The sequence below is a fragment of the Colossoma macropomum genome, unplaced genomic scaffold (genome assembly GCF_904425465.1).
Source record: "Colossoma macropomum unplaced genomic scaffold, Colossoma_macropomum, whole genome shotgun sequence".
Taxonomy (NCBI): Eukaryota; Metazoa; Chordata; class Actinopteri; order Characiformes; family Serrasalmidae; genus Colossoma; species Colossoma macropomum.
In genome coordinates this window covers 7,989,474-8,017,009 of record NW_023494802.1, presented here as the reverse complement: position 1 = coordinate 8,017,009, position 27,536 = coordinate 7,989,474, and the positions used below count along the sequence as shown (strand labels likewise).

At 40.2% G+C, this 27,536-nt stretch overlaps 1 protein-coding gene across 5 annotated transcripts in view; it reads left to right on the top strand.

Moving 5' to 3' along the window:
• The window catches only part of znf385a (zinc finger protein 385A), a 131,353-nt gene that overhangs the window by 45,228 nt on the left and 58,589 nt on the right, over positions 1 to 27,536 (top strand). The window contains exon 2 of one of the 5 annotated variants that reach the window (XM_036590959.1): positions 13,144 to 13,191. The exons of the other annotated variants lie outside the window; for them this stretch is intronic. Within the exon in view, the coding sequence (XP_036446852.1) occupies positions 13,144 to 13,191 (48 nt within the window). The remainder of the gene's footprint in view (positions 1 to 13,143; positions 13,192 to 27,536) is intronic. 5 annotated transcript variants of the gene reach the window in all.

Genomic DNA, 27,536 nt, shown 5'->3' with positions numbered 1-27,536 from the left:
CACTTCGCTCCTGTCCACCCTGCTTTTCTCTTGATTGTTCTACAAAGTCAGGACATTTTTGTCCTGAGAATGTATGAAAACAAGCTCGCACACATACACGCACACCCAAACACACGTCTGCTATGCAAGCTCTTCATTTGTTCCCTCAAGGTGCATCAGCAGCCCAGTAGGGACAGAGACTCAAGACAGAACAAATTAAGGTCACAGCAGGCAGTGGACAGCTCGCGAAAAACCTGAGGTAGACTGTTGGACTGGCTCTCTACCGCCTCCATAATCTATACCAACCGCACACGCCAGAGCCCAGCTCAGCCCGGCCTTCTGCAGCCACCAGGAGACCCTCAGGAGTCATTTATGTAATCCCCAAATCCCCCTAGTGGCTGAAATGACCCTTGTTCTTAGCCCTGAAGATGAAAGGTGATGAGCATGTCTTTGAATGTAAAGGAGAGAAAGAACGGAGATGATGAATGACCATGTGATGCAGTGTGTTATTACAGCTCCCAGGCTGGGCTTTGATATCAGAGAGAGAGCGAGAGAGAAAGTGAGAGAGAATATAAAGAAAGCAAGAGAAAAGAAAAGGAACAAAGAGAGAAAATAAAAATAATGACAGACAGAGGGAGAAAAAGAGCAAAGGGGGAGAGAGAATGAAAGAACGAAATGGAGGAATAGCAAGGAAAAGAGAGCGATATAAAAAGAAGAGAAAAGAAAAATAAGACATGGAGAAAGAGGGAAAAAGAGAAAGAAAGAAAGGAAGAAAGAATGAGGGGGAGACAGAAAAAGAGAGTTATAAAACCATAAGGAGAGAGAGAGAGAGGTAGCAATATGAAGAAAGAGGGAGAAAGAATGAGCATGAGAGAGCTATAAAAGAGAATGCAAGAAATACAAAAACAAGAGGAGAGAAAAAAGAAAAAGACAGAGAAAGAAGAAAAGAAAAAGGAGGACAAGACAGAAAAAGATAAAAATGAGAGAAAGGGAGAGAGAGAGAGAGAGAGAGTATGAGTCTGAATGGGTTTGGTTGAGAATGACTCATCCTGCTCCTCTGTGCAGTGCTGCTTGCTGTACTTGAGTCTCTTTTAGTCTCTGCGCTGCTGTTAATGTGCTTCATCTCTAAAACACTTCCATAAACAGCAGCTGTATCATGTGCGTTGCTAGGTCAGTTTTAGACGGCCTTTAGCCCCCCCTTTAATATTATTATATTATTTACCGCCCCCTTCCCAAATTAATCTACATTACTAGTTCAAATCATCTATAGTTTATTCTCCTTCACCCTTTATTCAACCGTGCCATCACAACTCCAAGTACACAATATACTGTAACAGAAGGGCACAACTTGGGGGAGGTGCTGCTGCTGCTCTAATGCAACGCTGCCTCTGCTGAGCTACCAGAGATTTACTAACATAATGTGAAACGTGGAATGCTTGGCTCAGCCAATCATATCAGACTTCGTAAGTTGTAAGCCAATCATGTTAGACCTGGGGGAGGGTCTCTGGTTTTACTCGCCCTGCAACCACTGAAGCTGAAGACATGATTTTGGCTAAAAGCTCCCTGAAAATAATGTTAGACCTTATTCAAAATCTGTAATATACAAAGAGAAGCAGTAAGTAGTTACAGAGTGAAGATCCCCACCTACAGTATGGATTTGTGGCAACTTATGGTTAATATAGCTGGCTATGGTGTTTTTACTTGGTTGCTTGTTAGCTAGCTAGCTAGATAACCTAACATTGGGTATAGGTGAGGCTAAGAAAAGAGGCTAGGCTAACACAAACATTAGCTAGCCATCTGACAAGTTAGCTAGTTTCACTTCACAGTGAGAGTGTGTATTTGTTTGTTTTCATATTATCTTCAGTATTTGGAAATGATGACACCACTATTTGCCATAAATTTTTTGTTTTTCAGTAAGTTATTGTCAGTGAAAATGTCTTAAAGTGTTGATCGTAACACAATTTTGTCCCTCAGTTCTTCAACCTGTAGATGGAAATTGAGAGGCAGAAGCTCTGTTAGATGAGATTTTTAACAGCTCAAACAAACAAGAAATTGAATTGATCTCTAATTATTTCCCTGAGTTCTTGTAATTCTGAGTTTAATAAAATGATGTGCTGTAAACACAGGAAGAGAGGGAGAGAAAGAAGCTGAGGGAAACTGACAGGACCGAAGGAGCACATTCGATGGAGGTTAGTATTCAGAAGAAAGAGAGGGAGAGTTGTTTAAACTTTCAGTTCAGATTAGTACTGAATTTAGTTCAACTTAACTGAGAAAATATTTGTTAGTATGATGACAAAATGCTGTCACCAAGCTTATTAACCGTGCCTACAGAGCAAAATCTCACTCTTTCACCAACTGAGGCTGAACTGATCTAAAATCTGTGTTTGAATAATATATTTAGGACCTTGCAGTTTATCAGAGACAGCAGAGAGCATTGCTTGACTTCAGTATCTTTGCTTGACCTATGGCTGCTGTAAGTGGGCAAATATTGTGTTTAAGTCATACTCGCTCTATGCTCACAAAGAAACAGATCTATTGTGCACCAATTTGACCAAATAGCCATTTTTTGATACATTTTCTGGTTGCTGCTACTCAAAAGGTTAATGATGAACAGACATTTTGGGGCCATTAAAAATCGTCCTGGGTGACGATGTCCCCATGCCCACCTAATGCAGACTAAGCCCCTATTCATAAACATCTAGAGATGCTCCTGTCATTAATGTTGCTCCATTGTGAGGCTAAATGAACTGCTGATATACCTACGCACACCTTCTTATGACTTTGTCCTCGCCCTGCCGCCGGCTGCCCAGCGCCTTCAGTGGAGGTGGACGGACCTCCCCTCAAGGGCAGTATCCAATTTTGCCTGAGTCTGCGCGGCCGTGTAATCCATAGCTGTGGGGAGGATGACCTTCACTGCATGGAGCCAGAGAGAGAGAGAGAGAGAGAGAGAATATACTTCAAAGCAAAGCAACCCATGTACTGTCTTAAAAATCATGGTTCTTCAAGAGTTCTTCAGTAAAGAAAAAGGTTCTATGTAGAACCATGAACACTCAAAGAACCCTTAGCATGATTAAAGGGTTCTTTGCTTCGTTTAATGGTTCTTAATATTGATGGAGATTGTGCTGTAGATGGTTCATAGATGGTTCATGGTATATAGAACCTTTTTGAAAAGGGTTCCATATAGCACCAAAAAGGGTTCTTCTACTGTTACAATGCCAAGCCAGTGACAATAGAAGAACCTTTTTCAAAAAAGTTCTATAAAGACCCATATAAAACATTCTCCATCAATCTGAAGAACGCTTTCATTATTCAAAAGAATGCTTTAACCATGCAAAGGGTTCTTTGAGTGTTCATGGTTCCATATAAAGCCATTTTCTTTATTAAAGAACACTTGAAGAACCATCTTTTTTGAATGTGTAGCTAATAATAAAAACATTTATGTATCATTTATCTTAAAATGCAGCTCAAATAACGGATAAAAAACAAGCATGTGTGAAGAATAGAAAATGAGGAAAAAAATAATAAACAAGAAATTATTTAATTGAATAAATATATATAGAAATATAAACATATAAAATATGTAAATGTTTAATCTATAAATGTATAAAAGCTGTAACAGTAAGTAAATTTTAATGGAATTTTGGAAGGGAAAAAACATTTAAGTAAACAAACAAACAAGCAAATAAATAATCTCTGCTCTTTTTTCCCAAAGTGACGTTTTCTTACAGGCATAAGAAAACCTGTATTTTTGTATGTTTCTTATTATTGTTTGCTTACATCAGCTGCCGTTTACATTATGTGAACATTTCATGACAAATGGGGTTGACAGAAAATTTGAAAAAACAAAACATTTCAAGATTAAAAAAAATAGAGTAACAAATGTTAAGTTTTACTCCTTCAGAGTTCGTTTTGTAGGTGTTCTTCAGTGATGATATGCTTCTATAGAGCAGTATGCTCTCTGAGTCCCCCATCAGCGTCTGCAGGCTGTTTTGGGACGTCACTGACAGGAAAAGAGCGTTTGCCTATCAAAGATTAATTCCTTTCTGGGAGAGGAGATAGCGGAGGCGCAGTGATGGTGGGAGTAGATGTAGTGCATGCAGTGCAGATTCAGCGTTTAACGAGGTCTCGGCTCACTTTGGGGGATTTCCATCATCACAACAGAACAGAACAGCATGCACAGGTGCTGCCACCACCTCCAGCTCACAAAACCACTGACCTCTTAAACGGCCTCTCTTCAAATGTCTCTCTCTCTCTCTCACTCTCTCTCTCTCTCTCTCTCTCTGTCTCTCTCTCTCTCTGTCTGTCTCTCTCCCCATCTCAGTGTCCTTCTTTTTCCTCCTTCCTCTCCCCTAATTGTTTTTCATTTTCTTTTCTGATTACTTTTGACCTTTCTTCTCTGTCTCTTCTTCTCCCTCTCTTTTTCTGTCTCGCTTTCTTTCTCTCTGTCTCTTTCCTCTCTTTTCCTCTCTCTCTTTCTTTCTGTCTTCCTCTTTCTCTGTGTTATTTATATTTCCTTTCTGATTTCTTTTACCCCCCCCCACTCTCTCTCTTGCTTTCTCTCCTCTCTCTCGCTCACCATCTCTAGCTTTTCTCTTATTGATGTGCCGTCCTCTTATATTATTTTTCCCTTCTGATTTCTTTCACCTCTCTCTCTTTTCTCTCTCTTTCTGTTCTTGTTCACCCCCCCTCTCTATTTTTGTCAGAAACAATCAGTGGATTTTCCAACTGACTGCCCAGTGCTGCCGCAGTCACAGACGTGGGTAGAGGTATGGAGGGAGGGGGGAGAACAAGAGAGAACAAGGGAGAGAGAGAGAGAGAAACAAACAGAGAGATAGAAAGATAGAATGAGTGAGGAGAAAAGGCTGGAGAAATACGGAAGCAAAAGTTGGAGCCAAGAGAGGCTGTTATGATTTGAAGTCTCTTTTGCCGTAGTGTCATATCTGTCTATGCTGGTGCCCCATGCTGAAATGACAGGGCTGCAGAATTGCATTCTGTCACTGAGCAAGAGAGCATACTGCTCATTTCTCTCGTCTCTCTTTAAGCTCCTCCACCATTAGCCCAATTTCCTTTCTCCAGAAAAGCATGGAGGCATCTCGCATACTGATGCCAGTACCTGTGAATTTACATACTACGGTCCACTCACTGGGGTGGGCTATGTAGCAAAGGTATAATCATGATGCTCAAACATGTTTTTGTATATCGCTGTTCTCGGAACAAAACCTCGAATCTCCAAAATGAGACTTTTACAGGAGAAGGAAAAACATCCTCTACTTTTAGTGCAAGTCAGTGGAACCGACAAAAATAGAGTTACAAGGTCTCGTTCCGACAGTAGTGATATGTATGTGTATATACACACGACACATATCACGGTACTTTGTTTCTCTGAGAAAGGTTGGAATAGACACAATGCACCATTACTGCATTTAAAAAAAGCTATCAAAATTATGATCACATTATTTTTTTATACTCACTATATCCAGTTAAACAGGACTAATTACGTGAGATTGCGATCTCCCAACAGTACAATGAAGTCTTGGATTCTGTGCCACTTGGGAGCCTCTTCTGAACCTCCTTTTAATGAAACATCACTGTCGGAACAAAACCATGTTTCCTGATGAATGGAACAATGTACAGTGGGGTCCAAAATACTGGTGAAAATGCTTCTATACTTTGCATTCCTATTCTGATTTAATGCAAAGAGAGTGATATTATCAATATAAAGGTTTGAGTGAAAAGTAGAAAAGTCTTTGAATGACTGAAGAATTTTAGAATTTCTTAGTATTTGGTAAGTATGTACCTTTTGTTTTAAAGACAGCATGTCCTCAAATCAGCATGGGCTTCATGTTAATGCAAGTTAATGCAAAATCCTCTAATCAGTAGATCAGATGCACCTGAGAGTCGTCCGAACATGTGTTTTAATAGAAGGAATAACACTAAAACACTGACCTTTTTTGTGTAAAAGCCTTAACAGGGTCAATTTAACAAATTGGCTTTAATTTAAATAGTGACCTAGAAATAATGCAGAATTTTGAATATTTAGTCTTCTTTTTTAATTATCATAAGTTTTTTTTTTTACTTTCCATTGTTTATTTCCAGATTTAAATGAAAGAAATACCAGATTTCAGTGTGGTCTTAGACTTTCGGACTCCTCTGTAAATGGTCCAAAATTACTTAGGATAAAATCTTTTAACATTAACTTACATTGACATTTCAGGGTGTTTTTCCTTCTCCTGAAAAGTTACCATACTGGAGATTTGAGGTTTTTGTCCGACATTGATGATATACTAAATAGAAATGCTGCTGTCAGAACAAAACCTCATATATCCAAAAAACTACAGGACAAGGAAAAACGTTCTTAAGTTTTAATGGAAGTTAATGGAAAAATATTTTTCTACAAGTAATTTTGGACGATTTCTGTTGGTCCGTTCATCATGAAATTTTGACACAATATGAAGGGCAACTGCCTTTTTCAAATTATGTCAAAAAATGAAAAATTAAAAAAATATGAGGTCTTGTCCTGACAGCAGCGAAAAGCATATTGTGACACAATATATCATCATATCACATCGAATCATCTTATTGCCCGTCCCTTAGCCCACACCAGTCACAGAGACTTTTGAGATGTGGAGTGTAATGTGTTCATGCTTTTTTGCTGCAGAGTGGCATCTCAAAATAGCAATGGGGTAGACAGAGAGGAGAGGGCAAGTGAGGCAGGCGGGAGGGAGGGAGGGAGGGGAGAGAGAGAGAGAGAGAGAGAGAGCGAGAGAGAGAGAATGAAAGAAAGCTATCTCTGCTGGCTGGCTGAGAGGATGCAGACTGACATTCTTCTGGATCAGCAGCTGTGTTGCCCACATATGTCACTGGTGGCCAGAGGTGCGCATCGATATTCATTGAATTAGAAACTCTGACTTCTCCAATTTGTTCCACCCAGACTGAGAAGGGTATTACTTAAAGGATAATTGTAGCAGATAAACTAGCCTGCTCAGACATGCTCATTGATTTGGATGGAGGGGATCACGAACAGAAATTAATGTTGATAGATCTCGAAGCTTATTACAAACATGCAGCTGCTTAAATAAGCCGTCAAGGCCAGGCTCCTGAATGTGATCTACAGCCGTTATGCTGAGACTGAGTGAGGCTGTGACGAATGCCATACCCTCTGACTTTTGTGCTATGCAACACCAATCGCACAGATGGATCGATTTAATGGGCTGCATGTGATAACAAGCACGGCTACATGATGGCCATCTGCATAGCAGCAATGATATATGCATGGAGGAGAACAATGTTCTGGTGTTGTGGTTTTGACCTCATTGTCTTCCACTGAAGATCATTGTGGTTCCCATTAATTTTCATGACAGAGATATAGTTCTGGACAAGGGCATCCGCAAGATGATCGCATTAAACACAGAATCAGGCAATGTTACGATGTGAAACAGTCTTCTTTAGTCTTCTTTCTTGTTCTCCCCTCTTAATCCACATGAAATGTAAGGACTCATTGATTTCACGGTTAGCTGAGTGGAGAGAGAGAGGCTGATAGAAAAAAGCAGGCCATTCTCTGCTCAGAGCATTTGGCACAGTGAGAAGAACCCTTCAGTTATCACCTATTAATCTCACTTCAAGGACGAAAGCAAGGCCGTTTTGAAAGAGGAGGAGGAGGAGGAGAGGAGGAACTCACGCAAATGTATGCAGAGGAGAGCTTCCAAATGCACTAGAGACCCAGTGCATCAAATGCAAAGAACTAGCAGATGGATCTTCTATAAACTCTTACCTACTGCTTCACTGTGCCAGCTGTGCTCGGTCAAACTATACCCTAAGAGTTTTTGCGAGCTGCCAAAACTCATTTCCTAAACTCAGATTTTTACCGTTACCTCAATGTACCGCCTGAAACGCCGAATGTCCTTTATGTCTCCTCCTGTATGTCTTCTCCATCCCTCCCCCACTCTAATTCTGGGAAGATCAAAGTCACCAGAGCGTTGGAAATGTACCTGCAGGTACACATTGGCCTTCTGGGAGAATCATTCACTGCTTCCGCAAAGCTGGACGCCTAGGCTGGCGGGATTGGCATAGATTGACTGCACTAGGCTAGGTTGAGGTACAGTGAGGTGTATGACAACAAACTGGGCTGGACTGAGCTGTGATGTTCGCCTGGGCTGGGTTGAAGTACAGTGACTGGCTGGCTTGACTGAGGTGCAGTGGCTGGATGACTGGGTTGAGGACAGTGACTGCCTAGATTGGCTAAGGTACAGTGGCTGGGCTTGGCTTGGCTAGACTGACTGAACTTAGGTAAGTTAGCTGGGCCTTGCTGGACGAAGATAAGCTGGCTGGCAAGGCTAAGGGACTGTGGCTAATCTTGGCTGGGCTGGACTGTGGTGGATTGTTTTGACTGGGCTGGATTGAGTGGGGTTGAGTTGGTCTAGGGTGCAACAGTTGGATTGGGCTGGAACAGCGATAAGGTGGTTGGCTGGACTGGACTGGACTGGGGTAGGTTGGTTGGACTGCATCGAACTGGGGTGCAATGTTTGGATTGGGCTGAAATGGAACAGGTTGGTTAGATTGAGCTGGACTGGGGTATGTTGGCTGGATTGGGCTGGACTATGGTAGGTTGATTGGTCTGGTATGAACGGGGTAGGTTGATTGGATAAAGCCTGAATGGCGTTAATTAATTGGTTGGACTGGGGTACAATGATTCAGTCAGACTGGACTGTTTAATTGGGCTCGACTGAGTTACATACAGGTACATTAGTTGGATTTGGCTGAACTGGGGTAAATTGCTTGGATTAGGTTGGATTAAGGTGCAATTGTTGGATTGGGCTGGCAGAGGTAGGGTGATTGAATAGGGCTGGAATGGGGCTGATTTGTTGATTGGACAGGGTTGGACTGGGGTACGGTGATTCAGTTGGACTGGACTAGGGTAGGTTGGTTGGTTGGGCTGGACTGAGTTGGACTGGGTACAGTGGTTGGATTGAGCTGAACTGGTGTAGGTTGCTTGGATTTAGCTCAGTTTGATTGAATTGGGCTGGACTAGGGTGCAGGGTTGACTGTGCTGGGTTAGGGTAGGTTGGTAGGTTGGATTTAACTGGATTTGACTGATTGAGTTAGACTGGGGCACAGTGCTGGATTAAGCTGGCCTGGAGTAGAGTGGTCAAGCTGGACTGAATTGGCTCCTCTCACTTCTCAAGATGTTCTACTTGGCCTACTGGTACTGATACTGAGGCACACACACACTCACGTTTGACCACATCCACTACTCATCATTCTATTACTAAGAAAGAGTGGAAAAAGAAAGACTGAGAGAAAGCAGGAAAAAGAGAGAGACAGATTATTAGAAAGTGAATGGGACTAGAAAGGACAGAGATGGAGAGGAAGAGAGGGAGGGCTGATTTGGGATGCGCGGCACGTGTGGAGGCAGGATAACCATCTTTTCTGCAGCCCTCCTCCAGAGCGCTGTTTGCTCAATCATCATTTACTGCAGAGAGAGCAAGAGAGAGAAAGAAGAAAGAACGAGAAAAAAGATGGGAACAGGGAACAGGGGTGGGGGTTTCAGTGATGCAGGAAGGAGGAAGTGAAAGAGTTTGAACAAAAAAAACAAGGGGAAAAAATTGCTCCGGATACAGAGGCAGGCTGAGAGCAGTGCTGCAGAGCTGACGCAGAGAGCCAGATGTGTGTGCGTGTATAAGAGTTTGTGTAGCTAGTGGTAGAAGCTACAACCACACACTTATTCATCAGCAGAGCCGTCTGGTTCAGTGTGTCTGCTGCGCTCCGTTGGGTCCAGGCTTCGGAACTGCAGCACTCTCCTCTTGGTTCACACCACACATCACTTCTCTGCTGTCTAGTTTAGCCTGTCTGCTCTCTAGCAGGAGTGTGTGTGTGTGTGCACTTGTTTTTTGCGCAGTGTTGTATAATAGTCCACAGCACACCATAACAGTGCACAAAAGATTGCTCACCCCAGGAGACTCTTCCTGCTGAAGCGGATTTGAGAGAAATCCAAGGATTCACCTCCCCTCCCCCAACAAACATAGACACTCCTCAAAAAAGGTGCCAAAAGGGTTCCTTTCAGTGGATGGCCCTTTAACAACTTTTGTTTTTTGTTTATGTTTATGTTATGAGGTAAAACGTAACTTGTTGACAGTAAACTAAGTCACTCAAATTGATTTAACGTGAAATGGTTCATTGTAAAAACCTTAATTAGATTTTTTTTACAGTGGTGGTGAAAGGAAACTAGGGGTAGTAATATCTATTACACAAATACAGTCATTTTATTTACTATCCAAAATGACCAGTGAACCTGCACATGTCTGCAGAGTGTTTATATGGAATATTGATAGTGGCAAAATAGTGGTAAATCTGAAAACAAGCTTCCTTTTGAGACTATATTGCCTTACAATGCCCTTCAAGTACCTCACCACCATTTTTTTCTTATAAAAATAAATGAAGATGTTTAGAAAGAAAACATTTTAGATGAAAATCTCATCTCAAAACTACCATGAAACAATTTCTTAGGAATCAAGCAGCGTATTACATGTACTGTGATGTAGCTTTTAGAAGCATTAAACACTTCGGACCTCTGGTTCCTATCACCCCCACTGTGACCAATTCTGGCTTGGAAAGGTGCATTTCACATCAAACCACCCTAAATGACTTTGTTTACATCTTAATGATTTAATTATGCAGAATTTTTGAAAAATCAATGGAATTACCCTTTAAGAACCGTCACATAATGTAAAAGTTCTATACCAATTAATGTTTTTTCATAAGCCAACATTTGGGAACCTTTTTAATAGTTCACTGAAATTTAAATTAAATGAATTTACTTGGTTCAAATGTGTACACCATTTCCTGAAATATACTGCATTAACACAATAATTTCAAAAGTAAGTACAAAGGACTAACCTGTGTTCCTGAGGAAATAATATGCACATTTAAATCAAACAAATTCAATGTCTCTTTTCAGTGTTCACCGGCAAACAGACACGTGCGCGCAGATAAACACACACGTACCGGCTCCAGAAATTTCCTAATCCGTCAACCCCCACCACCCCCCTGTGAGCTTTTCAAAACTGTGAGGGAGTGTGTGTGTCTCCAGTACGCAGCAATTACTCAGATGATATCGGCTGCCAGTCAGCGGCTCAAAGATGAAGCTCCGGCTCTTTTACATGCTAATGGAACGCCACATTCAATCAGGCCTTTGTGTGCGAGAGGGAGGGCAGTGCACTCATTAAAAAATAAATCATAATAACAATGAGGGAATCTGCATCACCTCACTGTAGCCCCCCCCTCGCACTCAAACACTTCTCCATCCTGGCTCCAACAGGCCTGGTGGAGAGGGGAGGTAAGTGTAAAAGTGCTCAGAACGTAAGTTAAACTCTTCAACTCTGTCCACAGCAGGTCCACTCTTTGTATAAGTAAGGGCCTGTCATTTGGACCTTCATTTCTTCCCTCTTGTAACTACATACTGTACATAGTAGTTGATGAGTAAGTCATAGTGACAGGATAGTAGGCCTAAAAATGATGTAAATGGTGCAAAACCAAATTTACACAGTTTATTGTTTGGTGTCTAAAGTTTGCTTCTTTAGTTTTGCACTGGATCTATAAGGCTAATGTAGCTAACAAATTCTGAAAGCTTAGACTACACACTAGTTACCAAATCAGCTAAATTCATTGGTGAACCGTGACTATTAAAACTAGGTCTTCGGTTCGGGATATAAAAATCAAAACTTGATTATACGTGAGAAAAAAATATCTCTGCTCTAATGCTATCCTCTGCTGCCACGTCTGCCATTCTGTATTAAATGTGAATATTCAAAGCTGGTAAAAGACAATCCATGGTTTATTTAAAACTTGCAAAAGACATGTTAACATATGTTTTACTGTTTAGCAGTTTTACAGTGACTCCTTCAGTAAAGAGCTCTGGCAAGGCTGCTGCTACTTAGGGCTTACTGGTAGTTTTCACAGCCAGTGATGTATCTAGGACTTTCAGAGCACCTGGTGTGATATTTTTTCTCACCAAATTCGTCCATCTCACGGTATATGAAAACATCTCTGGTTGATTCCACTGTCCTAATTGTGTAAGAGGTCAATCTGACACGTTAGGCCTTTAGCTCTTGAATTCATTGACAATGGGAGAGCTCACTTGGCTGTATCTACATAGATACCACAGAGGAAAACATCCACTCCCACTTGAGTTGGATAGCCCTCAATAAATTATACACAGATATGTTTAAGTTGTTAACAAACTATCTGTTGAAACTCTACAGTGTTAGGGTTAGGGGTGGTATTAGTACCAGGATGAGGGTTAGGTTTCGGTTCGGGGTTGAAGTTAAGGTCAAGGTTAGGACTAGGGCCAGGGTTAGGGTTTGGGGAGATTAAGGTGAATTGAATAAATCTACTAAGCATCTACAAAGGACTATCCAAATAAAGTATTACCTAAATCCTGACTGGCCATTTTTCCTCTTTAAACTATTTGTTTCCAATCAAAAACTGAACAATAAAATAATAGAATTACTATAGTACATGAAGTACTTATTTTAATGGCACAAGCATGATGAATATATCAAATAAAAATGATCTAAAAATTACAAACATGTAGAAAAAGAAGTCATTAGGCTTTCTCTGAGGACCTAGAAGGCCCTGATTGTTCACCAACGTGCCTCAAACTGCCTCAAATTGAGTTGTTAATTCATGCTTGGTGTCATACACGGACACTTCTGTTACTTTTTTTTAAATAGATGGTACAGAATTTAGAAAAAAATCTTTAAAAATGTGGGCATGTTTCGTTATGAAGTACAGTGTTATACAGTGTCAGAAAACACATAAGCTTGACTTAGCTGAACCACATTATAAGTCTGGTTGAGATTATTTAACTCAATTTGGTATGCAGCTTGCACAATTAATTCATAATTATAGAGGTATAAACTTCTGTTACTTGTTAGCTACATTAGCCTTGTAGCTAAATAAACACACTTTTGTCAAACATGTCTGAATGACTACATTTAGAGTCTAGATAAAATTGTCAAAATTTTGAGTTTTAACCAAAAATCACTAAGATTAATACCTGAATAATACACCTAGAGTTTAAGGGGTTAAAGCAGGTCTTAAACAAAGAGAAAGCCCTAACTCAGCGCTCTGTCTCTATCTCTTCCTCTTTTTCTCCTCCCGACGAAGCACCAGCCCCCTCATACAGCCACCCGCCTTTTTTAAGCAGAGCACAAGGTCAGGCTGTAGAGCTTATGTAAGGAGTGTGCCAGCATGCATTTATAAGATGTGTGCATGCACTGCTGTGATCATTCTCAGCTGCATGATTCAGTGTGTGCGTGTGTGTTCGTTTTTGTACAGTTTTGAGGCAAAAATGGCCAGACTATGTAGGAAAACCAGAGAAGAACAGGGCTACATAATGGTCCTGACTTTATACAGTGCTGTTTACAAGAACTGCTTGTTTTTTTTGTTTAAACTGAAGAGGCGGGAAAAAAACATTTTTTGGTCACGGAGTTTAAATTTAAGGAAAGCTTTAGAATCTTTCCTTTCTAGTTGGGTTGCACATATATGCTTATACCTGTATAAGCTTGTTGAACATCCTATTGAAAAATCATAGGAATTAAGTGGAGTTGCCCCCCTTCCTCCCATCCCTTTGTGGCTGTAATGTCCTCCACTCTTGTGGGAAGGCTTTCCACAAGATTTTGTAATGTGTCTGTGGGAATTTATACCCTTTCAGTCTAAAGAGCATTTGTGAGGTCAGGCACTGATGTTGGACATGAAGATCTGACATGCAGTTGACGTTTCAGTTCATCCCAGAGGTGTTCAGTGGAGCTGAGGTCAGGGCCACTGGAGTTCCTCCACACCGAACTCATCAAACCATATATTTATGGACCTTGCTTTGTGGACAGTCATGCTGGAACAAGCTGTTGCCAAAAAGTTGGAAGCATATAATTGTCTAAAATGTATCTTTGTGTGCTGTAGCATTAACATTACCCTTCACTGGAATTAAGAAGCCGAGCCCAAACCCTGAAAAACAGCCACCAACCATTATCATTCCGGTAGGTAGTGTTCTCCTCGCATCTACCAAACAAAGATTTGTCTATCAGTGAGGCATGATTTACTGCTCCAGACAACATGTTTCCGCTGCTCCAGAGTCTAGTGGTGGTGTACTTTACACCACACCAGCTGACGCTTGGCATTGAGTAATCTTAGGCTTGTGTGCAGCTGCTTGGCCACGGAAACCCAATTCATGAAGCTCCCAATGCACAGTTCTTGTGCTGATGTTGCTTCCAGAGGCAGTTTGGATCTCTGTAGTGGGTGATGCAACAGAAAATAGACCATTTTTATGCACTACGTGCTTTAGCACTCGCTGGCCCTGCTCAGTGAGTTTGTGTGGTCTGCCACTTGTATCTGAGGTGTTGTTGCTCCTAAACATATCCATTTCCAATTATAGCACTTGCAGTTGACTGGGGCAGATCTAGCAGGGCAGAAATTTCACAAGCTATGTATGTATGTATATACACTAGCATAGCAAGTGGATGGGCTACAACAGCAGAAAACCACATGGGGTTCCACTTCTGTCAGCTAAGAGCAGAAAAATGAGGCTGCAGTGGGCAGAGGCTCACCAAAACTGGACAGCTGAAGACTAGAAAAACGTAGCCTGGTCTGATGAACCTTGATTTCTGCTGAGGCACACAGATGGTAGGGTCAGAATTTGGTGCCAACCGCATGAATCTATGGCTAATGGAGATGGTGTAATCATGTGGGGAATGTTTTCTTGGCACACTTTGGGCCCGTTAATACCAATTCTCCATCACTTGAATGCCACAGCCTTTGAATAATGCTGCTGACCATGTGTAACTCTTCATGGCCATAATTTACCTTCTAATGGCTATTTCTACCATGATAATGCATCATGTTATAAAGCAAAAGTCATCTCAAACTGGTTTCATGAACATGACAATGAGTTCAGTGTTCTTCAGTGGCCTTCCCAGTCACCAGATCTGAATCCAGCAGAACCCCTTTGTTATGTGGTAGACCGAGAGATTCGCAGCATGAAAGTGCACCTGAAAAATCAGAACTTGCATGTCAGAATCATGTAAATATAGACCAGAATATCAAAGGAATGTTCGCAACATCTTGTGGAATCTATGCCATGAAAAACTGGGGCTGTTTTGAAAGCAAAGGCAGCCCCTACCCAATATTAGTATAGTATTCCTAATAAAGTGCTTGGTGAATGTGTATATAATACGTCTGGGACATTGTTTTTACATTTAGATAATTACAGATATACAATAAATTTGCTGCATAACTAGTAGTACATATATATATATTATATATAGAACGCATTATTACATATAGGCACTTATTGGGCATATGTCCTGACAAGGTGAAAACAAGCGTGTGTGTGCGGAGGAGAACGATAAAGAAAAAAGAAATTGCACGTACATTGAAGGTTAAATTAGTATGTAACCCTCATGGGGGGTGCAGATGCGTTTCTTAGAGGGTGGAGAGAAGCATAAGGGAAGGTTTATTTATAGACCATCCTCTTTCCTTCTGTTAAGAGCAGAGCTGTAATGGAAGTGAAATGAAAAGTCATGGCTCTCATATGCTAACTGTACTCCCCTCAGATATACGGGGTGACAGTGTTCAGTGTGAGCTGTGCAGAAGTGCAACGTTCAGTCAGGCAGGTCAGGATTCCCTCTCTGCTTCTGGAGTCTTTGTCTCGCTCCTGCTGTTTCACTGCACGCCGCCTTTGGGGCCTTCACTTTCAAAGAAGATGTGTTTCTAGTCTAACCTAGATCTGCTCTCTCTCTCGTCTCTCATTCTCTGTCTCGCACGCTCACGCTCGCTCTCTCCCTGATGAGAGGAATGCTAAATCACAATAACAAACACTCACCCAGCATATGTTGCGAACAGAAGCGATTTTGAGGGTTGTAGGCATTTTTTTTAGCATTATGTAGAAGTGCAGACATGCCTTTATTAATCTTTCTCTCTCTCTTTCTCTCTCTCTCTCTCTCTCTCTCTCTCTGTTTCTCCCTCTCACTCTGTCACATTATGCAGAAGTGCCTTTATCTGTCTTTTTCTCTTTCTGTCTATATTTTTAACATTAAGAATAACTGCGTTTGCCAGTCTCTCTCTCTTTCTCTCGCTCTCTGTCTCTCTCTTTCTCTCTGAAAGTGAGACAGCGATTGTTATCTCTCAGAAGAGTGTAGAATTTTCTTTCACTGTTGTGCTGGCAGTGTTCATATAATCTATGTTTTATATAATTATGTGTAATGAATGGCTTGATGTTTGTCTGCGGGAAGAAAAGAGAGCACAATATTAAGCTCGATCTCTGAGATGCTCTATAAAACTGGCCTGTCATCTGTGGTCATATACCAAGGACAAGTGACATTCAAATGGCCCAGTGCACTTAGAAAGATTGGACCAGAGCTAATAGCACCCACACACACACACAGACCCGCACATACACACAGAGTGGGGTCTTGTGCCGAGAACTCGTTTGTCAAGCAGCTACATATTAATAAAAGACACACACACAGCCACTCTAGAGATATGAACTTCTCAGATGTGAACAGCACCTTTTCCATTATTCATATGCTGTGCTTTCCCTAACGGTGACTTGACTTCGCTTGCTTTGCAGTTTTTCTTTTTTCCCTTTTTTAGTTTTTTTGCTTGCTGAAAAATGTGATGCACTGAATTTTGACTTAATTCAAATGTGTACATTATTTTCCCATTAATAAAATGTGTTACATCAGTATATACTATATGTCCAAATGACAGGCTTTCTTTTTTTTTTTGATTTTTCCCCAATTTTTTCCCCAATTTAGTCATTTCCAATTCTACCCACTAGTTAAGACTCCCCCAATCACATGATACCACCAATGCTAGGAGGGCAAAGGCTAGCACAGGCTTCCTCCTAGTCCTGTGAAGCACCACTGCATCTTTTTAAACTATCGCTAATGAAATATCACTGGACAGCTGAATGGAGGAAAGCACCAACCGCCAGATCTGTTACGTCAGCTAACAGACGCCTGCACTGACTAGCATTTTGTTGCACCCGACCCACCCAGAGAGAGGAGCCAATTGTGCCACGGATGGGCCACGGATGGCTGTAGCATCAGCAGGGATCGAACTCGCGAACTGCTGATGGTAGGGTCAACGCTTAGATGGTTGTGCCGCTTGGAAGCCCCAAAAGCCCTTCTAATTGGTGAATTCAGCTACTTACTCCTTTTTGTAGACCCCCTGTTAGCCGTTCTGCCTGTAGTGTGGAAATTGACCCAGATATTTTAAATTGTATGATCAAATAAAACATCAGATTAACTAGAACACTGTTTGCTCTTTGTGTATAACATGTTGTCTCTCTGCATGGAGCTGCTTGTGAGCAATGAGGGGTGAAAGGGGAGGGGTGAGAACCTCCTGCTTTGAAAACAATTCACATCTCTTCTGAGATAAAACAGACAGCACAACTGCAGCTTTCTTCTTATCAAAAAATTAAGTACAGCTGCCACAGTCAAAAAACATAGCAACCCAAAAGATTTTGACCTGCTTACTCCACTATGGAGAAGAAAATCCAGCCTCCAGCTTTGGAAATCATCTACCGAAATATATTCCATCAACATTACTGAAGCAGAACTGCATGAAAATAATCTCCAAAACAGGCAGAAATAGCTTTTATGGCTTCTCTGAAAAGGAGTTAAAGTGCACCCCTTGCTGACCGAGGTATTCAGTTGTGCACAAATAGCTTGTATAATCTACTTAGAAAAGCATTGTCAGTAGAACGGAGCATGCCCAACGCTAAGCAGAATTGGGCTGAATAGGGATAGAGTGCCAGAGCTAATAATCCAACATCAGTACCTGACCAGTAATGCTCTTTTTCTCATGTCTCCTGAGCAGACTGATAAATTCCTCATTACTTGTAGTTGGGCAGTAAATATTGAATCTTGGACGTAGATCTTTCAGTTTACTGACTTTTTGGTGATTGTGTACAATGCACAATAAAGTATACTTTATATACAATATTCTAGGCATTCAAATGCAAAACGTGGATACTCTTGGTCAAGTGACATGATTTCTATGTTAACACATCCTCCACAGAGAACACAACACGTTAATGAACAATGATGAATTTAACTTGTGCAGTATGGCCTGTGCAGAGATTATGGCACATTTTATATTATCTGAATGTGTTGAACTAGTTCTGTTGAAAAATGGCAGATTTGTTACGTTTGTTTTGTGTTCAACCTTTTGCATAAGACTGTGTACTGTATACTGTACTATATACCATACTATATATTACACTATATTCTACAATATATTTTATATTCATGTAAAAAAGATCTGAGAAATTGAAATCAAATAAATGTACTTGTACATCGATAACTTTTTTCAGTGTTCTTTTTTTTCCACAAGCAGTGCTGAATGCTGGGGCTTCCGGGACCTACCCATAAAATAAGGCGAGGGGGATCAGTTTACCTGTGGTCTGGTGCGTTATCTATGGAGGAATCTCATCTCCCTCTCAGATGAATTTGGGCTAGTCCAGCCATTTTGTGCTGAGTGATAGAATTTCATACCTGAGGGCAGGAGGCTTTCAGAAGGCGGGTGGGAAAGAAAAGGTGGCCATTGTTTTGTGTGGGCGTGCACTCCTGACTTTTAGAAGTTAAGAGAGAAAGAACAGTGGGGGTGGGATGGTTTTTGGGGGAAGGGGTGTTGGGAAACAGCCTGCAGGCCTATTTTGGACAGGTGGAGGAAGGGGGCGAGGGCATGGTTTTGTTCCACAGTGACTACCAAAGATGGAATGTTTCTGTCTTTATGGGATGTAGGAAGAGAAGCCATTGCACTTAAAAAGCATTGGTGCATAAAATTTATCTGTGTTTTCACATAAATAAAATATAGTTCATCAATACAGTCACTGCCAAAGGAAGTGACACAGTTCAAAATCGCTGCCATAAAAAAACCTTATATCTCTGAAACACCAACTTTACAGGAGAAGCAAAAAAAACCTAAGGTAGCAAAATTTTATTCCAAATAATCTTACACCATTTATGTTGTTTCATTTGATCTCATTTGTTGTGAAAAATTCTGCACATATGATATCTGGGTTGGTAATAGTCTTAACTGTCCTCAGTAGATCTCATAGCTCTCATCATACTCAAAAAAAAATGTTTTTTTTTTTCAGTAATTTTATACTTAAGAACTTAAAACAAGCAAATACTTTAATAGAATAAGGCAAACTTCCTCAATAAATTGACCTAAAATAGGTAAAAAAAAATTCTAGAAATACTTTTAAAATCTAGGAATATTCTTACAATCTCACGATGAGAAATATTAGATATACCGTCTACTTAAGATGCTCACACATGCGGAGATCATTTTGGATCACAGTCAGTGAAAGGTTTTAGGAAGCTAAGTCTACAGAGAGCAAAGCTGATCTATGATAGTAATGGTGAGAAATGTCTGGGTGCCATGTCCAACTCACATTCATACAGTGTGACAGTGGTGTCTAGCTGTCATAGCGAATGGAGCTGTAAGTGTACAGAGTGTGAGATCACCAGCCACACTGCCTTAACGTCCCTTTCTTTCCCTCTCACTCTTTCTGTACCTTCTCTTCTTCTTTTTTTTTTCACTCTTTCCACCCCCTTCTGCCTCTTTCCGCATTGGATCGTTCTCTTTTCGCAGCCACTAGAACTCCATGAGTTTCGCAGCACCATCCTGTCTATCCCTCAGTGAGTCAACTGTGCCCCACAGCCAGGAACATGCAGTGGCTAAGAGTAGATAATCTTACCAGCCAAGCTGGCCTGCAGCCAGACACAGCTCATTTACAACAAAGAGATGAAATGGTGAAAAAATGCAGGGAAGTTTAGACTAGTATTGGTGCAGGAGGGGGAGGAGACATGCAGAAGAAAGATGAACGAGGCATAATTAGAAGATCTGTAAACCATTATCATAGCATTTTAGCGTGTGTTTGGATCTATGGCCTGGAACAGCTACTTTGCAGCACAATTAAAACAAGGTATTCATTGTATTAGATATGGCAACCTTGTAGCAGGTGTGTGTATTCATGCGCTAAGGGTGGGCATAAATCCAACATCACGATACTCAAAGACAGCTTCATGATACGTGATACAGTCAGGTCCATAAATATTTGGACATTTGGAAGTTCTTGTGATTTTTGTCACTCAGATTCAGCCAAACGCTTCAAAACTCATTGGACGGCTCTTCACAGTGCAGGTGGAGAAAGTCTCGAAGCATGCTGCAGAAACAACCTCAGACTTTTTTTTTAAGCAAAGAAGTGGAATGTACTGCTGTGGCCAAGTCAGTCACCTGACCTCTAATCTAATTGAGCATGGATTTCACTTACTGAAGGCAAAGCTAAAGGTAAAATGCCCCAAGCAGGAACTGGAGACAGGTGCAGTAAAGGCCTGGAAAAAGAAACCCAGCATATGGTGATATCTATGGATTCCAGACTTCAAATAGTCATTGACTACAAAAGATGTACAACCAAGTGTTGCAAATGATGATTTAATTTATGATTATGTTGGTCCAATTAGGTTTGAGCCCCGAAAAAATGGGACCGGGGTGCAATTTGGGTGTAAATCAAAATCAAGCTGAATGTCTGCACTTTGAGCTTATATCCTCTCATATATTGTTAAATATATTATTTAAGCCCAATATGCTGTGATAGACAGACACAAAAACAATAAAGATCTGACTGCATGTATTATGATATTTTTGAGGTTTGTGAATAAGTTACAATGGAGTTGCCCACATACATAGTCCTATCTGTACAAACTGTCTGGAGCTGTAACACGTGTGGGCTTGAGTAGTACCTGCATGTGAGTACTAGCAGTGATCCGTGGGCACAGTGGTGCATATTTCTCTGAATTGCTCTGGATAGTAAGATGAAAGGTTTTAGCCTTGCTGGATTTGTTGTTCCATGCTCCGTCTATCTCTGTACTCTGTCTAGTCATGAATGATTAGTTTTCATCTGTTGAGCTTGACCTCAATACTCCTACTGCTCTTACTGTTAACCTTGCCAATTCCCTAATGTCCAAATCTGTCGATGAAAAAAGGGTTTCATGCTGGTCTTTAATATCACAGTAGCTGCTGGTACTGGATTTGATGCATGATTAACCCAAGAAGTTGTCATTTTGCTGTGCTATTTAAATATTAATTTGTGATCACTTTACACAGTAACATAATGGATTGCGTTCCCATTAATTTACATTCTGTATCAGCAGCATGGACTTTCTAGACATCTTTTTGACTTCAAAAAATGACAAAAACGTGGCACAAAAGTAAATAATGTTTTTAGAGTTGACAAAAGAAGATGCACCATAACATGTCACTAAAATTCAACTTATAAAAATTATTTAAAGAACAGTAAAATACAAATATAATAATACATATAGTATTTATAAACTTCTATGAGTTAATGTATGTTTGACAAACAGTTATTAATTCAAAGATTTTTTTGGTAAATATGTTGGCATCAGTGTATTTCTCAAATTTCCATACATATCTCTATTTATATTTTCCTTATACTGGAAGCAGTGGTGGCTATAGAGTGGCATAGAGCTGCCACTGCTGTTTTCCTTTTCTTACAACTGAAAGAAACCTGGTTAGACTACAGCTTATATTCACATTCAGTCGCGTATCTAAGACTTCCAGAAGGCCTTCAGTGACATTTTTGCCACAAAATTGGTCCTGTCCATTGGACATCAGCACATGATTTTGAATCCACTGTTAGTTTCTAATTACCTTAATGGTTAATCTGGCATATTTGGTCTTTAGTTGAGCTCCTAAAGTTCTAGCCAATGGGAGAGCTTGCTTTGCCATATCTATGTAGATATCACAAAGAAAAAGAATTAATTGGATAACATCCCATTGGCCTTTTTTAAGAATTTAACCATTTTGTTTCCAGCCAAAACTTAACAATGAATGAAGAGAATTACTACAATATTTGCAGAGTTTAAATACAACAATCATGAGGATTATATCAAATTAATTACAGACATTTTTTTTTAACATAAATCAATAGGCCTGCTCCACTGACTGGATGTGAGCACATGTGATTAAGGCCCAACACCATTCCTTATTTTTACCCCTATCCCCTTGTTTTCGAGTGTCACCTTGCCCCTTGGAACTGAGTTACAAGTAATAGTGGTTGAAATCTTCCCCTATGAAATGGAAAAACCCTCACCTAAAAAAAAACATTACTTCATTAACACGTTACTAGCAGTGCTCTGTAGGCGATCCTGCCGGTCTGCAGTTATAGCACTCTTTAGTTACATTTAGGGCATCATATGCCTTTAAACAGGGGGATGCGATAATTATTTATTGTCACCCGCCCATAAATCTTTGGTGATATGAAGCTATTTGCCAGCTTCTTTTTTAATTTTCCTGTTCCACCTTAAATGGTGGAATGGGAAATTTAGCTAGCTAGCTACCCAGACATCAGCATACTACTAATGGTTTTTTATGCTTATTATGAAGAAAAGTAATACATTGAAACACCGTAATACATTGAAACAATAGTAAACTGAGAAAGTAAGATGGCTATCGTATTTTTTTAACGGAGAAATTACTCACATTTGTGGGTTTCTTTGGTCGCTTGTGCAGCCATCTTTCTGGTTTTTCTTTTTTTCTCATAACACTGCGTTTGGAGTGTGACTCTGAAAAGCCTCCGTCTGGAGGGCCATGTAGCCTTAACACTTCGCCCTACCCTTCTGTCTCAACTAAAATTGGGACACCCTACCCCTAGGTATGAACACTCAAAATTGAGGGGTAGGGCTAAGTGGTAGGGGCAAGGGGTGAAATGGGATTGGGTCTAAGTCTAGATCATGAAAGGATCTTATGCTGAGCTTGAGTTACTTGTCTGAAGTTGTTCAATTCAGATTGTTTTGATGTTGTACAGTACTGCAGAATCCCTCCTTATGAACTATTTCCGCAGTATTCATGAAGGTCTAGAAGAATTGAGTGTAGACCCAGACTGTGCTCCACAGTGGAGCCTGATGGTGGGTGCATTTCAGGCCTGCCTCCTGCAGAGCTAGGCCCCACAGTGCAGCCAAGAGCAGATTTATCAAAGGATTAGGGTATGCATCTGCTCCTGGGCCTGGAACACGTGAACAAGGCTGGGGGTCCAAGAGGGGATACACAGGGAACAGGGAAGTGGAAAGCCCCTGTAAACTTCTCCTAAACTTTTCCTTAGCTTAAGGCATCTTCCTGAAGCCCTGTGTGCAGGTGGGTTTGGGATGAGACTGTTTAGGCCTGTAACTCAGGAGACAGGCTCAGCGTTTTTTTCCACCTGAGAGACAGGCCGGTAATTAATGTCTCACAGCCTGGATTCACCTACTTACCAGATCAAGCCTGGGTCCTTTTAAGGGCTTTTAGGCTTCAGTCATGTTATTATCTCTCCGGGGTGTCATTACGTACATACTGTATACTTTATTATTTCATTCCAGTACAGTTGAGCGTTTTGCAGCTCTGACACCCTTTCTTAAAACAGGATGCGTTTGTGTGTGTGGCTGTTCAAAAGTTTGGGGACAACTTGGGGAAAAATTGGGGAAGATCTGAGCCACAGAAAAGCCATTATAAAAAATTCAATATACATTCATATGACTGTACACATTAATTGAATTGAATCTATGTTACTGAGACAGGTTATAATAAACCATCATTCTGTTCATGGATCAGTCTTTGGCTCTTATGTTGCTAGGGCACCATAGTCTACTGTTTATGAATTACATTGCTTGGTGGAAGAATTGTTTGTTGTGAATATTATTAATTATCAATATTATTTTTTGAACATTGAACATTGATATGTTTATTATATCATATATGACAGCGTATGAAATTATGAAAGCGGGATTCCAAAGATTTTCCATCATACTTTCTGCATAATTAAATCACCAAGATGTTAACACAGTCATTCAGAGTGGTTTGATGTGAAATGCTCTGTGGTGGAGAAACTTGTGGGGTCAGAATTGCTTAGTGGTGATAGGAACCAGATGTCTAAAGCCTGAAATGGCTCTAACAGGTACACCACAGGAAGCTATGACATGAAACAGTTATGAACACAATGCTTGATGTCTGAAATATTGTTTTATGATAGTTTTGTGACAAGGTTTTGATCTAAAATGTATTTTCTTGAAATCCATTTTTAGCAGAGAGGTATATGCAGGGTGCCTATTGGGAAAATGATCCCCAAAGAAAAAAATAAAATTATTAACATTACATACATACATCTGTAGCTTGCTAAGGTGGCCATATCTAGTGGGATTTTGTCAGTTCTATTCTGATATGCTATCCGCATATCTGTCTACACACTAATCTTTCTGATGGGAAATATGTTTTTGCATTGAGTTGGCCCCTTAAGTTTAAGCTGTCGCATCTTTTTGTTACTTAACGGTTTTCTGTGAAGCGTTTACAAGCTAGTAAACAAAATATCCTCACATTTGCTGGCATGTCCCACTTTGTTTCCAGTGGATGTGTTTTTATTGTAACCCCAGTTTTAAAATTGCCTGCCCTTACATTTCACACAAAGCCAACAGTCTGTGGCTAGTGAGTATGCAGGTCAGTCAGACAGCCCCATCCTGTCAAAGTAGGCAGTTGTTGGCCATGTTAAGCATAAAAGAAAACACACCAGGCTCTCTGACAGAAGTCTGGCTAGCGAGCCTCAGTGCCCTCCAACTTTTGACGGGCAGTGTATGTGTAGGTGTTTGAGTATGTGATGAAACTGGAGTCTGTTTGTAATGGATCTGTTCAATGTTCTGCAGGGATGTTCTTGCTAGCTCTGCTTTCGTGGTGGTTAGACTCGGGTTTCGGGTGAGGAGGGGGCTGCAGCAGGTTGTGTTTCCATAACCTGTTTATTTGGTCCCTTCATTTTTTCTTGTGGGCGGAATATGAGAGCGATGGGGATCCCCCTTCAACACGACCTCGTTTAACACGCCCTGGATTGAGAAGGATCTAAACTCTGCCGCAGGATTTGAAGCTGATGCTCTGCTGTGCTAAGCATTTGCGCACAAACCATAACCCAGTATGTAATTCAGGAGGCAGCAAATCAAGAGAAAATAGTGAAATTACAGCACTAGTAAATTGCGTTAGGGTCACTATGATGCCACATTTTATGTAGGCATATAATTTGTGGTGACATTTTAAATCATAGGTCTGCACATACACACATTTTTTGTTGTTGTTTTTATCTCCTACGCTCTCGCTTCTGCTCTCTTTCCACACAGAGACAAACACACACCGCACACTAGTGCTGGGTGATTTTTATTTTCTATACCAGTATATACTAATATTGATATTTCATTTTATCAGTATTGGTAGGTAAAACATGGAAGAAAACTTTATTATTAAAAGTTAAACATCAACTTTATTGATACAGAATTAAATATATATATATATATATATATATATATATATATACATACACAAAGCCTTTGTATCCAGAGGAGACTGCTGAAAAGATTTTTTCTTAAGTCGTAAGAAAAGGCTGGTAAAACTAATTGATTAAGCAGGTGATAAACTCACGGGACAACTGCAGTAAATGTTTCTGTTGAAATGTGTCAAGTTACCTTAGCACCTCCTTGTGGACAAAAATAATTATCTTCTCCTTTGTATCTTAATATTAAATAATATGTGTTAGTTTGGCTGCTGTTTTACTTCCATTTTTAGGTGCTGATATTGTCACTGGACATCTGGCTGCACTGTTTTTTGGGAAAGGGAAATGTGTTTAAGTACAAGTAAACCATTTTTTTCCTCTATAAACATATAACGTTATAATCAAAATTGTGCCACTCAGGCCTTTTTTTGGCATTCATGATAATCACAGCCAATCAGATCTACTCCTTTCAGTTCTGTTATGTAATTATAGTGGATGCAGATATTGTTCCTTAACTCAAGACAGCTGAGACCAAGTCTAGACGGCCATCTACCATCTAATCCTCTTAACTGAAGCACTGCTAATTTGAAATTACTAGTTGGGCCATTGGCTTTAATTATTAGCCTTATGTGCAGACCTGTGTTAAAAGGAGCACTGAAAAGTTACACGCAGACAGGAGCACTTGAAGGAATACTGCAGCATTTGGCGAGCGTAGTCTCTATCTGCTGTAGCAGTGGCATATGGTCGATTACCACAAACAGTCATTTCTCTGCACTTAAAAAAAGAACAGAGAAACCATTCACTCAAAACACACTCATGAGAGAAGCTGAAAGGCAGATGCTTCAGCTGTTTCAGTGGCTGTCCATTGGCTTCTAAAGTAAGTGTATTTTGAGCTTCTACTACAAGTGAGTCAATGAGTTTTCTGTTGTCATGAGTTAATGTGGAACACTTTTTGGTAAAAGCAACAAGAGACCCACATAAAGCTCATGTCTTTAGTATTTTGTCACATTTTATTCTGTCCTCTCTGCACTGATTAAGTTTCAACCCCCTCGTTCCCACTGGAAGCCTGATAATAAATGATTATAAAAAAACACAATGGCTTTAAAGTGTCCCAGTTTATCTAGTGTATTCAGTGTAAAGTGTATTTTATTATTTCACTTTGTGAAATAATGAAATACAATTTTGAATTAAATGATAAATGCGTTTGTGTGTGTATGTGTATATATATATATATATATGTATATATTTATATTTATATATATATATATATACATACTGGGAGATTCACTCGAAAGAGGCCCCAAATATTCTGTTGTAACTCCTGTTTGGATGAAGCAATCTGAACCAAAAAAATACGCTCCATACCTTGATGTATGTGTAATCGATTGCATTACATATGATGAAAACTGAAGCTTTAATGCATCTCAAACTGCTAAGAGACTTTAGATACTTTTGACCAGTGTTCACACCTTTAGTAAAAACAGTGCTTTTGAATTTTTAGACTTTGCACCGATCATTTGTACTGATACAGATATAAAGTTAAAAGACTGCTGCCTAGTAATACTTTTAAAAAATTAGAAAAACATATACTGAAAGTAGTATTCATCAATATATAGGTCACAGTACAGTCAGATTTACCAGCAGAAGAACCCCAAGACCTCTGCCACAATTCAAACCCTGATTGTATCTTGACTAGTTTGTTAGCTTGTGGTTAGTATGTCAGATTAGGACACTCCAAAATTCCAAATTTCCAAAAATTGTCATTTTCAGGCACTCCTTATTCTTGCTATGTCAAAAAATGTATAGGACAGAGACACCACTGTATCAGTGACATGAACAATGTACCAAGAAATGCACACATGAGTCCAGTACAACACACATGCTAAGCTTATCACTCACGAACATGTCTACTACTGAGGAGTACTGTTTACTACAGTTGTCCCTCAAAAGAGTTTAATAATGCTGAGGTTAATAACTGGCTCATCACATTGATTTATCAGGCTTTAGCAGGAGCTTCAGTGTTTGCAAAGAAACTGTTTCTGTATTCTGAATGTATCCAAAGCCTTGTATTCTGTTATGTCCCATCTCTGTGCAGTCAATGCCTTTTTTTGCTCTTGATGTTAATTTAACAATTTATTTCATTTGACTTTTTGTTGATATTCACAACCGCTGAGAAACTGTCCAATATTCC